This window comes from Sinocyclocheilus rhinocerous, unplaced genomic scaffold (genome assembly GCF_001515625.1).
Source record: "Sinocyclocheilus rhinocerous isolate Xijiao unplaced genomic scaffold, SAMN03320098_v1.1 scaffold306, whole genome shotgun sequence".
Lineage (NCBI taxonomy): Eukaryota > Metazoa > Chordata > Actinopteri > Cypriniformes > Cyprinidae > Sinocyclocheilus > Sinocyclocheilus rhinocerous.
This window is the reverse complement of record NW_015662161.1, coordinates 989890-1003081: the sequence shown is the minus strand read 5'-3', so window position 1 is coordinate 1003081 and position 13192 is coordinate 989890. Positions and strand designations below refer to the sequence as shown.

The 13192-nt window shown below is 33.8% G+C and overlaps 2 protein-coding genes across 2 annotated transcripts in view; both read left to right on the top strand.

The window, feature by feature from the left end:
* Window positions 1–8791, top strand: part of ro60 (Ro60, Y RNA binding protein) — a 13709-nt gene extending 4918 nt beyond the window's left edge. The window contains exons 5-9 of the mRNA XM_016537364.1: window positions 1026–1163; window positions 1260–1376; window positions 3718–3834; window positions 4047–4190; window positions 7312–8791. Of these exons, the coding sequence (XP_016392850.1) occupies window positions 1026–1163; window positions 1260–1376; window positions 3718–3834; window positions 4047–4190; window positions 7312–7464 (669 nt within the window). The 3' untranslated portion in view covers window positions 7465–8791. The remainder of the gene's footprint in view (window positions 1–1025; window positions 1164–1259; window positions 1377–3717; window positions 3835–4046; window positions 4191–7311) is intronic.
* A 1170-nt stretch (window positions 8792–9961) lies between these two features.
* LOC107727527 (parafibromin) overlaps window positions 9962–13192 on the top strand; it is a 49983-nt gene continuing 46752 nt past the window's right edge. Inside the window, exons 1-6 of the mRNA XM_016537417.1 lie at window positions 9962–10131; window positions 10993–11098; window positions 11369–11438; window positions 11521–11583; window positions 11759–11811; window positions 11895–11983. Coding sequence (XP_016392903.1) covers window positions 10001–10131; window positions 10993–11098; window positions 11369–11438; window positions 11521–11583; window positions 11759–11811; window positions 11895–11983 — 512 coding nt within the window. The 5' untranslated portion in view covers window positions 9962–10000. The remainder of the gene's footprint in view (window positions 10132–10992; window positions 11099–11368; window positions 11439–11520; window positions 11584–11758; window positions 11812–11894; window positions 11984–13192) is intronic.

Sequence of the window (13192 nt, the reverse complement as noted above, 5' to 3'; positions counted from 1 at the left end):
CTTCTCTAAAATGTAAAAAAGCTCTTTGGTGTTGCACTGTGCACATACTATATTTTAGCATTTTTTTTCTTTCATATGTGCTTATATGGGCTCCTTAAATCATTTGGTTCTTTGGTGTCCTTTTTTAGAAAGACATCTACATTTATCTTGAAAAAAGCTTGCAGAAAATACAGATTTTTGAGAATCACCCTTCAATCTTTTGGTTTACTTTGCTGAATATAGCAAATGATGACAAAATAAACATTTGAAACAAGATAAATGGTCTATGCTTAATTTCATGAAGTGTGCGATTAATCACAATTAATCACAGAAAAGGGGTGCGATTAATTAGATTAAAAATTTTAATCGATTGACAGCCCTAATAGAAATATTTAATGTTTTATAGTTACAAACCTAAAAACTTTCTTTCTTTTTTTTTTGCTGGGAAAGTGTTAATTTCTTTAATATAAATTATGCGTGATTTGTTATTTTGTAGTAGTAGTAATAATAATATTAAACAAAATGTTTTCTATTTTAATGACATTCATACATTAAGTAAAATTTAAAATTTCCAAATACTTGAATACAAATATGTATTGTTTTATAATTGCAAACCTAAAAACTTTTTTTCTGATGGTTTCCAGATAAGTGATATATTTATACAAGATAAATGATGTTCGGTTTGTTGTTTTGTAGTGGTAATAATATTCACAAATAAAATGTTTTCTAATTTAATGTCATTCATACATTTTAATGAATAAAATTTAAAATGTCCAAATATTTAGGGGGAAAAAATTATATGTATAATGGTATGTATATGTATACACACACAAACCGAAACACCTTTTTAAGTGGTTTGCTGTGTGCTAAGTGTTATATTTTATAGTAGCAATAATATTAAGTAAAATGTATTTTTTTCTAATTTTGTGGCATTTGTGAATTTTAAGTGAAATTTAAAATTTAATAGAAAATTTAAAAACATTTTTTTTTTTTTGAAAGTCCAAATACTTGAATATACATTTTGACTGTCAAATCAACTACTTCAGGCAAAAACACACCCGTTCAAGATTCTTGTGGCGTCTGAAAACTATAAGAGAGGTCATGGGAAGCGTAGCAAACTGAAATGGGATCCGGACAGAGACATTGTTCAAGCCCTGGACCTCGCCTTCAGCAAAAGTAGTTCAGTGAGTGCCGTCGTGAAATAAGCTATAGAACACATTGCTTCCATTGACTACAGAAGTCATATTGTGATGTTAAGCTGCGACTCTTTGTGTCTCCAGACTGTGGAGCCCACAGGCAAGAGGTTTCTGGTGGCAGTGGATGTAAGTTCTTCTCTGAGCAGCGTGACTCACGGCAGCTCCATCAGCACTGTGGCAGTGGCAGCGGCCATGTGTTTGGTAAGACACACCACTGCAAACTTACTCCAATACTGTTACACAACACGATGAAGTCTGTGAAGAGACTGATGTCATATTTTAAGCTAATATTTTGTCCTTGGAGGATGTGTGTGTGGCTGTCGGGGTCCGCCCCGCTCGTATTTCACATTCCATGCATATTCCTTTTCTGATGGGACGCTCTGGTCCTGTAAACAACGATGGATGGCCTCTCCAGTGCACTCCTCTCATATGCGACTCATTTAAAGACTTTTCAGACACTTTAAGAATAGTGAAATGTTGATTATAACCAACCAAGAATGTACAAACCCCATGAGATCAAGACTTTTGTGACTTGATTTGTGTTAGCTTTAATGCTGTCTGCATGCTAGTTCATGCCTGAAAGTAGTTGATATACACCTCTGACCCTTTAAAACATAACATATAAAATAATAGTCAGAAAAATCTTTTTTTTTTTTATTATTATTTTTTAAATGGAAGTTTTTTTTAAAAGTTTTTTCACAAGAACATTTAGACATAAACAGTAATCGGAAAAAGTTTGCACGTGTTATTTTTTTTTTCTTTTTTGCATGTTTGTTAAATGTTGTATTTGATAGACCAGACTTTTATAGCTCATATTAATAGTCAGAATTTTTTATTTTTTTTAAATGGAAGGTTTTTTTTAATGTTTTTTCCATAGACTGTATAAAAACATGGACGTACTGTCCGTGACGTTACCCGTAGGTTTCTGAATAGCGTTTTTGAAGCTCAAAGTGGGCGGAGCCGGCCGTCGCCATCTTGGCAGTGTGTCACTCCCGGATAATCGAAAATGGGCAAAGAGGCGGGAGCTGGTTGCTGAAACCACGCCCACCAAGTTCGACAGTGTTGACAGCAGTGGCAATCCACCTGTCACTCAAGTGGCCACACCCTTAATTATGCAGCACTTTAAGGCTTAATATAATTTAAACGGATGAGTTATAAAAAAATTCACCCCCCTCACAGTTGTCATAAAGGGCAAAATTAGCTATATGGACCAAAACCACTTTTTGTACCAGGCTGTAAACGTGTTTTTTTTCTGCTGTAAAGTTGGGCATTTTAACATGGGGAGTCTATGGGATTGACTCCCTTTTGGAGCCAGCCTCTAGTGGCCAGTCGATGAATTGCAGTTTTAGTCACTTCCTTGTTGGTTTCACGAGAGAGAGCGAAGGTTGCCGCTTGGTTTTATCACAAGAACATTTAGACAAAACATAAACAGAAATCTGAAAAAGTTTGCACGTTTTTTTTTTTTTTTCTTTTTTGTGTGTTTGTTAAATATCGTATTTGATAGACCCGGCTTTTATAGCTCATATTTTATGATATAGTGAGAATTTTGAAAAAACCTTGATTTTATTTAGTGGCCCAACTTGAGGAAAATTTGGTGCATTTGCTGATATTTAAAGTGAGATGAATTTCTGATAGTTTGTGATGCAAATCAATCAAGCCTTTATAGTAAATTAGTTGCATAAAATCCATATAAAAACAGGTGGCACTCTATATCCCCCAGTAATATGACGTTTAAATAATATGATATTTAAATTCCTAGTTTTATGACCATACTCTATAGTTTTTATTGTGGGGGCAAAGCGTACTTTATAAATCAGTGCAATACAATGATGCACAAATAAATGTTTCTCAAAAACCTGATGGATCATATTTGATGCATTTTAACTTTTTTTTTTATTATGGCTAATCAAGTAAACCTAAGTTGTTTTATTACTGAGAATATAAAAAAATATATTCTAAATGTTTAGTTTATAAAAAATCAGTAAAGATTTCACAGCAAAACACATTTAATTATTTGGTAAATAAGTATAAACTATTAGTTAGATGACAGAAGGCATGTAGTTGATTGTGTACAACAGGTTTTTAACAAGTACAACAAGTTTTGATCATGTTGATAATTTCGAGCCTTACATATTTGCGTATCATTTGATTCCTATGATACAGTAGGCTTTATAGGGTTAAAATGTACAATAATTTTATACTTCCTGTTTTAGTTGGCAATCGGTCAACATAGGAAAGATGAATGTGCACATCAAACTATATCATGGGGTCGAATATTTACCCATTTAAAAAAATCTTCTTTTGTGACCGTTGTGACACATTTAAATGTTAAATTTTTTTTAAGACCTTTTACATGAACATAATCACCTGTTTGCTACATCTTTATCTTCTTAGTATTTTATTTTCTGGTAGCTCCTACATATTTGAAAGAAAAAAAAACAAAAAACAGATGAGATAAAAAAAAAAAAGAAGTGAAGCCTCGAATTAATTTTCAAAGTGAGCTTAGGAAGATATTTAGTGATTGTCTTTATTTTAATGGCAGGTGATTGCACAGACGGAGCCAGACGCACAGATTGTGGTTTTCTCTGAAGGAAGCGTTCGTCCCTGCGCTGTCTCTTCTGATATGACATTTATGCAAGTAGCAGCACAGCTCATCCAGGTAAGACGATGCTTGTGCTTTAAAGATTTTACTCTCATTTTCTTGTGAAAATGTAGAGAAATCTTGCTTGCTGTTAATGCTGCAAGACCACAACATAATCACAGAATCCTAAATGTATTCAAACAATAAAAAATAGATCATCAAACCCCCTTGTGAATGATTAGATCTAGTTTATCTGTTGTCATAATAATTCATATGTGACTTCTCTCTAGACACCTGGTGGCAGCACAGACTGTGCCTTACCCATCACCTGGGCCTCAGAGAATGATAAATCTGTGGACGTCTTCATCATTTTCACTAATAATCAAACGTTTGGGAGGAAAAATCCAGCAGACACACTGAAGACGTATAGACAAGTGAGTGCAACCTGAAAGGGAAACCAAAAGTCATGTGACTTTTAAAGACTTTTTAAAGTATTTGATTGATTTTCATTTATTAGATAAATCTTATCAAATATATGCTACACTCAAGTCTCTCATGCTCACCAAGGCTGCATTTATTTGCAAAAAAAAAATACAGTTAAAAACTGAAATATTGTGAAATATTATTGCAATTTAAAATAACTGGTTTCTTTTTTAAATATATTTTAAAATGTAATTTATTCCTGTGATACAAAACTGAATTTTCAGCATCATTACTCCAGTCTTCAGTCACATGATCCTTCAGAAATCATTCCAATATGCTGATTTGCTGCTCAAGAAACATTTCTGGTTATTATTAGTGTTGTCAATCGATTAAAAAATCTAATCACACATTTTTCTGCAATTAATCGCATATTAATATCAGTGTTGGGTAAGTTACTTTCAAAAAGTAATTAATTACTAATTACTAATTACATCATCAATATTGTATTTAAATTACTTTACTAATTACTCCGTCTGAAAAGTCATTTATTTACTCAATAAGTAACTTAATTATTCAAATAGCTAATTAAGCTACATCTTAAAATCCCTATAAACCTTAAAGCAGTGTTTCCCAACCGGGGTGCCGTCTGTCGAGAGCAGGGGTGCCGTGTAAAAAATCATTTTTTAATATTTTTAAATTGCTAAAATGTTCAAAAAAGCATCTATTATATAATATCCATTTCTGATGTCACCAATAATTAGAGATGCACCGAAATTTCGGCTGCCGAAACTTAGTTCACCGCTCAGGTTTCACTTTCACTTGGTGTGACACTCTGCGTATTATCCCGCTATATGCGTGTGTGCTCCGCTCAGCTCCACTCGTATACCGTTCATGCTAAATAAAATTATATCGGCTTTATATCGGCCATCGGCCACCCTGCTTTCCAAGATATCCGCATCTGCATCGGCTGTCAAAAAAACAATATCGGTCGACCACTAATTATAATGCAGAGAGGACTGTGTGTTTATGAAATGCATGTGAATGAAATTAAATTATATTCCAGTTTTAAATGTGGTTCTGATTATAGATAGCCTGGGATTACAAAGATTTGTATTTTAAAGAAAACCAGTTCGAAGGGAGCATAATTAGCTTTTTAGGTTAAAATAATTTCTTAATATGAAATTCGAATGGTATGACAATTAGAGATTAGACTGTACAGAAATTGAAATCTACAAGCTAATGCACACTATATTCACATAGTCACGTAATGCTGATGTTGTTAACATTAACAATTTGAGAATAAAGTATAACAAAAATAATAATTTGCATGGTTTGATGTGATATGTAGACAATATCTGGTGATATGAAGACAATATCTGGTGAAAATTCTTATTTGGCTCATATATTCCAAGAGGTAGGCTAGAATCTGTGATTGCGAAGTACAGTGAATATCCACACCGGTGCGGTGACTGACAGCCACACATACTCCTCAAAACATTAGATTAATCCGCGCTGGAGCCGTGCCGGAGCACAACCCACGCAAGGAAGATAATTCCGCACACAGCTGCAATTGCAGGTTTTCAAACAGAGATGGCGACAAAGAGGCAAAATTTACGGACTGCAGCTTTAAATTACCTAAAAATGAACAGTAATCCCTTACTGTCACGTGTGTGTTCCTGTTTAGTTCCTGTTTGACCTTATTTGGTCCTTCCAGTTCCTTTTCCCATTATTAGTAATCACCTGTTCCTTGTTATTAGTTATCCTCATCACCTGTCTGCCCCTCGTTATCTGCCCTATTTGCGTTTGAGCCCATTCTGTTCTCCCTTGTCTGGAATTGTTCATGTCAACCTAGCTACGTGTGTTTTTCTGTTTCCTTTTGATTATTAAAATGAGTAAAATTCGCCTACGTCTCCTCGCTCCTTTGCTCCGCGCTCCTACACAGCAGCAGTTCCGTGACACTTACTTTACTTTTTCAGTGGATAAGTAATTTAATTACAGAAACGCGTTAAACCCAACACTGATTAATATAGTATATTTATATTGACACAATTTCACATTGAATCTCCAAATTAATGTAGAATCAACATTAAGATGGTATATTTTAAGTATGTGTTTAATGGCATTTTTTATAGCCTATTATTAATGAATTCTTGTTAATTATTAATAATGAATTATTATGAATAATCATCACTGATACCAATACAGCTACTGATGTCTCTATTAAATGCTTTTCTCCCTTAATTTTAGCCATTAATTATAGCCATTCAACATTACAGTATAACTGAAAGCCATTATTTTTAACATTTAAAAATAGTGAACTTAAAACAAGCTTCACATAAACTATAAATTGTAGATGCATAACCTGTAGATCGCATATAGATTCATCTTTCTTCATTAATCAGCAAGGAGAGCAGTGAGTGATTTCTTTTTTCTTTTGTTCTTTGATTTCCATCAATGACACATACTGCAGCAGGTTTCACTTTAAAAGCAGCACTGTCTCTTTAAAACCTGATGCACATGACGCCGATCTGACACACATCTGATTTTACCCCAACTCTTTGTGGTCATTTAGGTCTTTTTATTTAATTTAAGAATGTTTACGAGGCCAAAAACGGGCATTTTGACATAATTTTTGTGTGTTTTTGTCCATGAAAGAGAGAGTGCATTACTGGCCAGTATTGAATTAACTGTATCTCATCATGCTTGATAGTCATGCTTCATAGTACTGCAACACCAGCCAAAGGATGCCAGGAAAAAGGGAAAAAAATGCATGCTGTGTTAATTGCTTTAAATATTTTGAATTAAAACAAATCTTTTTGACAGCCCCTAATTATTATCAATCTTGAACGTAGTTGTGCTGCTTAACTGTTTTTGTGGAAACTTTTTTTTTTAGGATTCTTTGTTGAATAGGAAAAAAAAGTATTTACTTGAAATAGTTCTTTTGTAACACATTTTTTTACTGTCACTTTTGATCATGTCATTGCTGATTAAATGAATAAAAATGAAAATAAATTTCTTTCAAAATTAGTTGGCTTATCATGTAATAATTAAACAAATTAAACATCAATTGAAGATACTACTTCTAACATAGTTTTCTTAATTTTTTATCCTGTTTGTGTTTTCTTTTTTCAGAAAATCGGTTTATTTTCCAAACTGATTGTGTGCGGATTGATTGCCAACTCCTTGTCCGTCGCTGACCCTGAAGACCGCGGCATGCTGGACATCTGCGGCTTTGACTCGCAAGCAGTTGATGTCATCCGTAACTTCGCACTCGATGTCATTTAAAAGCTGTTTGTTTTGTAGCATGCAGTCAGTTTTCTGAAAGGACAATGAGACATGGATGCGACCCACATCAACATGCAAAAAAATTTTCAACATTTTAATTTGGAAATCATGTTTTTGCAGTTTAGAATGGAGTCCAAATCTAATTGAATATCCAGCAGGCTGGAGTAGTTGCAGTGAAAATCACGGAGAGCAAATTCACAAAATGACGATTATGTTTACTGATATTCATTCAGTATACTCTATGTTTTTAACCTGGTCCAGTGAAATAATGCGAATTTCTGAGAAGAGCATAGCTGAAGTACATGTTTTTGTGTCTCTGACCTTCATTGGAAGTAATGTACTATATTTTTAGAGGCCTGTGTCTCCACTCATGTTATTTTCTGTGTCATGAGATGCTATAAAAATATCACACATCAAGCTGAAAGTGCTCCTTAGGTCTTCCACAAAAATCAGAGAGAAATATAAAGCAAAATCCATTTGCGAGGGCATTGAAATGGAAATCGAGCAATCTGATGTTCTCTGAAACCCGTGTAGCCTAAATGACTAGACTCATCGGTAATGTTTTAATGTTGAAATACCTCAAGTGTTCTGTGGTCCAGTAACTATTTGATATACGATCGCAAATAACCATTTATTATGATTCAAGAGAGGCTTGACACTTAAGTCTGTTTAAGACTTACCTGAATATTTAGCAGTTTGCTCTTTGGCACACTTTTGATGAACTAAATAACATTTCAGAATTGTGAAAACGAGGTGAATGGATTGAATTATAGCGCTTGTTAATGGATCTTGCTTCTAGATTCATTTTATATGTGTAGAAAGTTACTTTTTTTGCATTTTCTTTTGCTCTTTGTGCCTCTTAGTGTCAAATCGAGGTTATAAGTTTGCTACTGCTGCTAGGATGATTATTACATGAGGAAAAAGTAGGCACAAACTAACAAACACTAAAACTTCTGTAGACAATTACATCCTGTTCCTTTTGAGATACAGTACTGAATGTACCTATTTGTGTAATATTACAGATAATTTAGATCTAAAATTCTTGAATTATGGGATAATAAATATGACCGATAATGAAAGGCTGTGCTCTCATGGATGTTACAAAATTGGGATACAAATTTAAATTTATTTGCCACGTTTTTATTGAATTTGTTGTTATACTGTAGTTAACATGATAGCAAGTTACCAAAGTTTATTTAATTTTTTAATATATATTGCTCAATACATTTGTTTCATAAGGTGACCTCATAAAGTTTATTAACACTATTAAAATAATAATAAAATAGTCTTTGAAGCCAAAAATGCTGTTCAAATTTATACTTCACATGATGTTTCCCCTTGCCAATTGGGTTCTGTCAAAAAAAATATTTTTCTGTTAATAACACATTAATTACCAATTAATAAAGAGCCTTTTGAGAGTGATTTGTTTGTGATACTTGGTAATTCTGTTCTAAAATGTTGCTACTTGGACTGTATTCTATTCACAGCAAGTCTGTGTGATGTAAAATGTGAATTTCACCCTACTGAATTTATTATAAGTAGCAGTTATAGTGCTAATTCCTAGTGTTAATAGTATATTTTTTTATTTTTAGAGAATATGATAGGCTGAAAATATTTTAATATAATAATAAAATAATTAGGAACTTATTTAGAAAACAATAATCAAATAAATACAAGAGATACAAGGAATTATTAAATTAAATTAATAAAGTTAAAAAACTTATTTGAAACTGAAAAAGTTATATGAAATTAACTTTAAACTATTTTGTCTTATAGAATAGAACTCTAAAATTATATATATATATATATACATATATATATATATATAATTTTAGAGTTCTATTCTATAAGACAAAATAGTTTAAAGTTAATTTCATATAACTTTTTCAAAGTTTCAAATAAGTTTTTTAACTTTATTAATTTATATATATATATATATATATATCTGTGTATTATATCTCTGTGTGTAACAGTGAATAAATGGTTGATTCTTGACAGTGGCACCTGAGGCTGTTTGGTTTAGCTGCCCCAGATTTGCCTGAGCTGTGCATTCGAGTCTTAAATACTTTTTAATACTTAACTTTTATCCACCTATAAATAATCCCTTTACTTAATTTGCTTATATTGTCTCCATTGCGGCTGAAGCTCAACAAATACTTTTAAAAAAAGCAGTTTAATTTATTAATTTTATATAGGCGCTATTCGAGGCAGCCCCAGTACTGAGAAGTTGCTGGGTCTTAAATAAAACACTCGTAATGAGGAGGCGCGATCATCACTCAAGATATTACTAGGGAATAGACAAATGCAATCAAGAATTAAAGAAGAAATGTTCAATTATCTAAAAAAGGACAGGAAATATGGAAAGAATATAAATTGTAATTGTGGGATTTTTTATTTATTTTATAATATCCTTCTCTCTACCAAATCTGTTCACTCCACACTCCAGATCAGTAGGTGGCGGTAATGCACCTTTAAGTTGGTTTGCCAAAACCGCCAATAAACATCAGAAGAAGAAGAAGAAGAAGGAGGCGCGATCATGGCGGACGTGTTGAGTGTTCTTCGCCAGTACAACATCCAGAAAAAAGAGATTGTTGCGAAAGGGGATGAAGTTATTTTCGGAGAATTCTCCTGGCCTAAAAATGTCAAGACTAACTATGTCATTTGGGGGTAAGTGTGCGCTTGTTCCGCTGAGCTCTTCGTGTTGTTTTGAGCTGAGCTGCTTTAGCTGCTAATGCGCTACTCGTGTGGAGAAGCTCGCGTTGTGTTGAACTGTTCTTGTGCAGGATGAAGTGCTCTGTATCTGCAAGTCAGTGTGGGTTCGTGTGTATAGACACCGGGAGTTTGTTACTAATATGCTGGCTGTTGTATAAAACCCACTGAGCTGTTTGCAAAGACAACATTTAGGCTGCACTGATGCTGCGTGCGCAACAATTTCTCGTTTGTTACAGTGTTGAATCATTATCATCTGCTTTGATTGAGAGTTTAAAGCCTTGTCATCAAACACTTGGTACCACAAAGTAGGATCTTCAGAGTATGTTTTTGGGCATAATATACTTTCAAGTACACTGGAGTAACATGTAAATAGTACTCATATGTTAATCATATGGTGTATAATACTATTACTGTACCATGGAACCACAACAATGCTTTTTTTGCTAGGTGCTATATAACTGTAATGCACACCATGTTTTCTTGTGAAGCCACCTGAACTCATATTATTTATGTCATATTTAAGGTTTATCCAAGGTTGCTGTGTTTTGTAATATATTTTGATGAAATGTATCTTTTTAAAAAGGTTCCCAAATGATTGGCTTGCAGGTTCTTCATTTGTTTTGCAGTTAATCAGAAAAACTCTTGTCAAATATATGTTGGACATATACAGTAGGGTTTTTTTTCCATCCAACTTTGCATAGAAATTATACTGATGATATAATTTGTTTGATTTAAACTTTTGAACGGTGTTGTTTGTTTGTGTGTGTGTAGGGTAGGCCTATATTTTTTTAAACATGCAATTTAATGTAATTACAGAACTGGAAAAGAGGGACAGCCTAAAGAGTACTACACTCTTGACTCTATTCTTTTCCTGCTCAACAATGTGCATCTTCCTCACCCGTCCTATGTGCGGAGAGCCGCAGTAAGTACAAAAGCACAGTTTACAGCACACATTTTAAAGTGTATTACTATTTATTTATTTTGGGTCATTTTGGCACATTTAAACCCTCCCTCTCCCAAAATTCGGTAGTCCGCTTAATGCAAGTTCTTTTTATATTCAGGTTTTAATTAAAGCTTAGTTTGCTGTCTATAAACGGGAAATATCCTTATCTTTATGGGTTTCTTTTATAATGTAGCTTGTGTGCACAGCTGAGTTGGAAAGTAAAACTTAAGCCTGTTTTTGTGATTACAGACAGAGAACATCCCTGTTGTAAGACGACCCGACAGAAAAGACTTGCTCTCCTATCTCAATGGAGAAAGCTGTAAGTGTGATGGGGAATAGCAGACGTTTGAACTAAAACATCATAATTATTTACCTGTTTGTCATTTGATCAAATTTTACAGCATCATCAACGAGTATCGACAGAAGTGCGCCCATTGAGATTGGTTTACAAAGGCCAACGCAAGGTGTGTGAGCTTTATTTTGATTTGAGTGTGTTCTTGTCGTTAAAATAAACGTAAAAGGCCATAATAAGATCTTTATTTTTGGGCATTTAATTTTTTCAATATTTAAAGTAGTCAAAAGTGCCTCTAATTGAATGATCACCCATTACCTGCCATTAAATTGCAATTGTTTTAACAGTTAAAAGGGCAGCAGATGAAGTGTCTTTAGAGGCAAAAAAGCCTCGGGTTGAGGTAAGAGACATAATAATAAAAAATAAAATGCTGAATAGAAACATGCTTGGACACATCTCATGATTTATGCATGTGATTGTCAGGATGAAGAGCGTGTGCGTCTGGATAAGGAGCGTCTGGCTGCTCGTCTCGAGAGTCATAAGGAAAGCATCGTGCAGACGGATCAGATCAGGTATGATCGAACATTTTAACACTGTAGCAAAAAATATGTGCAATGTACAAAGTTCATAGAAGACGTGATGCTAGTAGTTCTTTATGACTGACGTTCTTCTGTGGAAAATATTTAGAAGAATGTTGGGAGCTAAACAGTTTCATTCTCCATTGACTTCTATAGAATAAATAATACAAAGAATAAAGAAAGCCAGTGGGGACCAGGGGTCTCATTTATAAACGTTGCGTACGCACAAAATGGGCATAGAAATTGCGTACATAGTTTTCCACGCACATATCGGGATTTATAAAAAAAACTTGGCGTAAATAAGTACGCACCGTACGGACATTCTAGACCAGTGTTACTCATTGCGCGGCTCGCCAAGCTTTACTTTGTGGTATTGCATTGCATTGCATATGACAGATTAATAAAAAGACATGCTATTTATGACTGGATGCAGCTTTTGATACTTCGCGGTAAAAGTGGCTCTCCGATTGACTTTGCCCTATCAGTGCGGCTCCCATGAAAAAAATAGTGAAGACCACTGTTCTAGACCATGCGAACGCACTCTTTTTCCTGGAGTGAGAAAAAGTGAGTAAAAGGCCTCAAATTTGAAGCACAATCTGGGATGTCTTTTTCTATCAATTCTTCAATAGGTAGTAGGTGCACAATAATTTATCTTTAAACTAAACTGCAGATCTCATGTAATGAGAAAATATTTTTAGTGAGAACAATTATCATTGATGCGCACTTACTTCGATATTGTGGCGGACACTGCTGGATTCGGTGGAACGGTCTATTGTCCGGTTTGAATGGGACAAAAAGATTATAGCTTACTGTACAACAGAGGTGTTGGTGTCGTGTGAAGACATCTCCACAACATTATGAAAAATACCACTGTATTTGAAGGATACAACTTGAAGAAAATGGTAATTTGCATGTTTTCTTTTTAAAATAGGCTACTTTGTCAGTGACGCACAGAGGCAGACAATTCTATTTACACTGCAATAAATATAGGCTAAAAATAGCTAAAAGATGTTCACCTTATCAGCAAAACTGCATAAATTTAATTTGATTTGAATTGTTTAAAACAATTGAAATTCTATTTGTCCAGTGGAAAAGAATGAGATCAACTCTATTCTACAATATTTATCTGAGAACTATTTTAAACCGTTTTGTTTTTATGGATTTTGATATATTTATGCTAAAACATAACAAGGATACTGGATG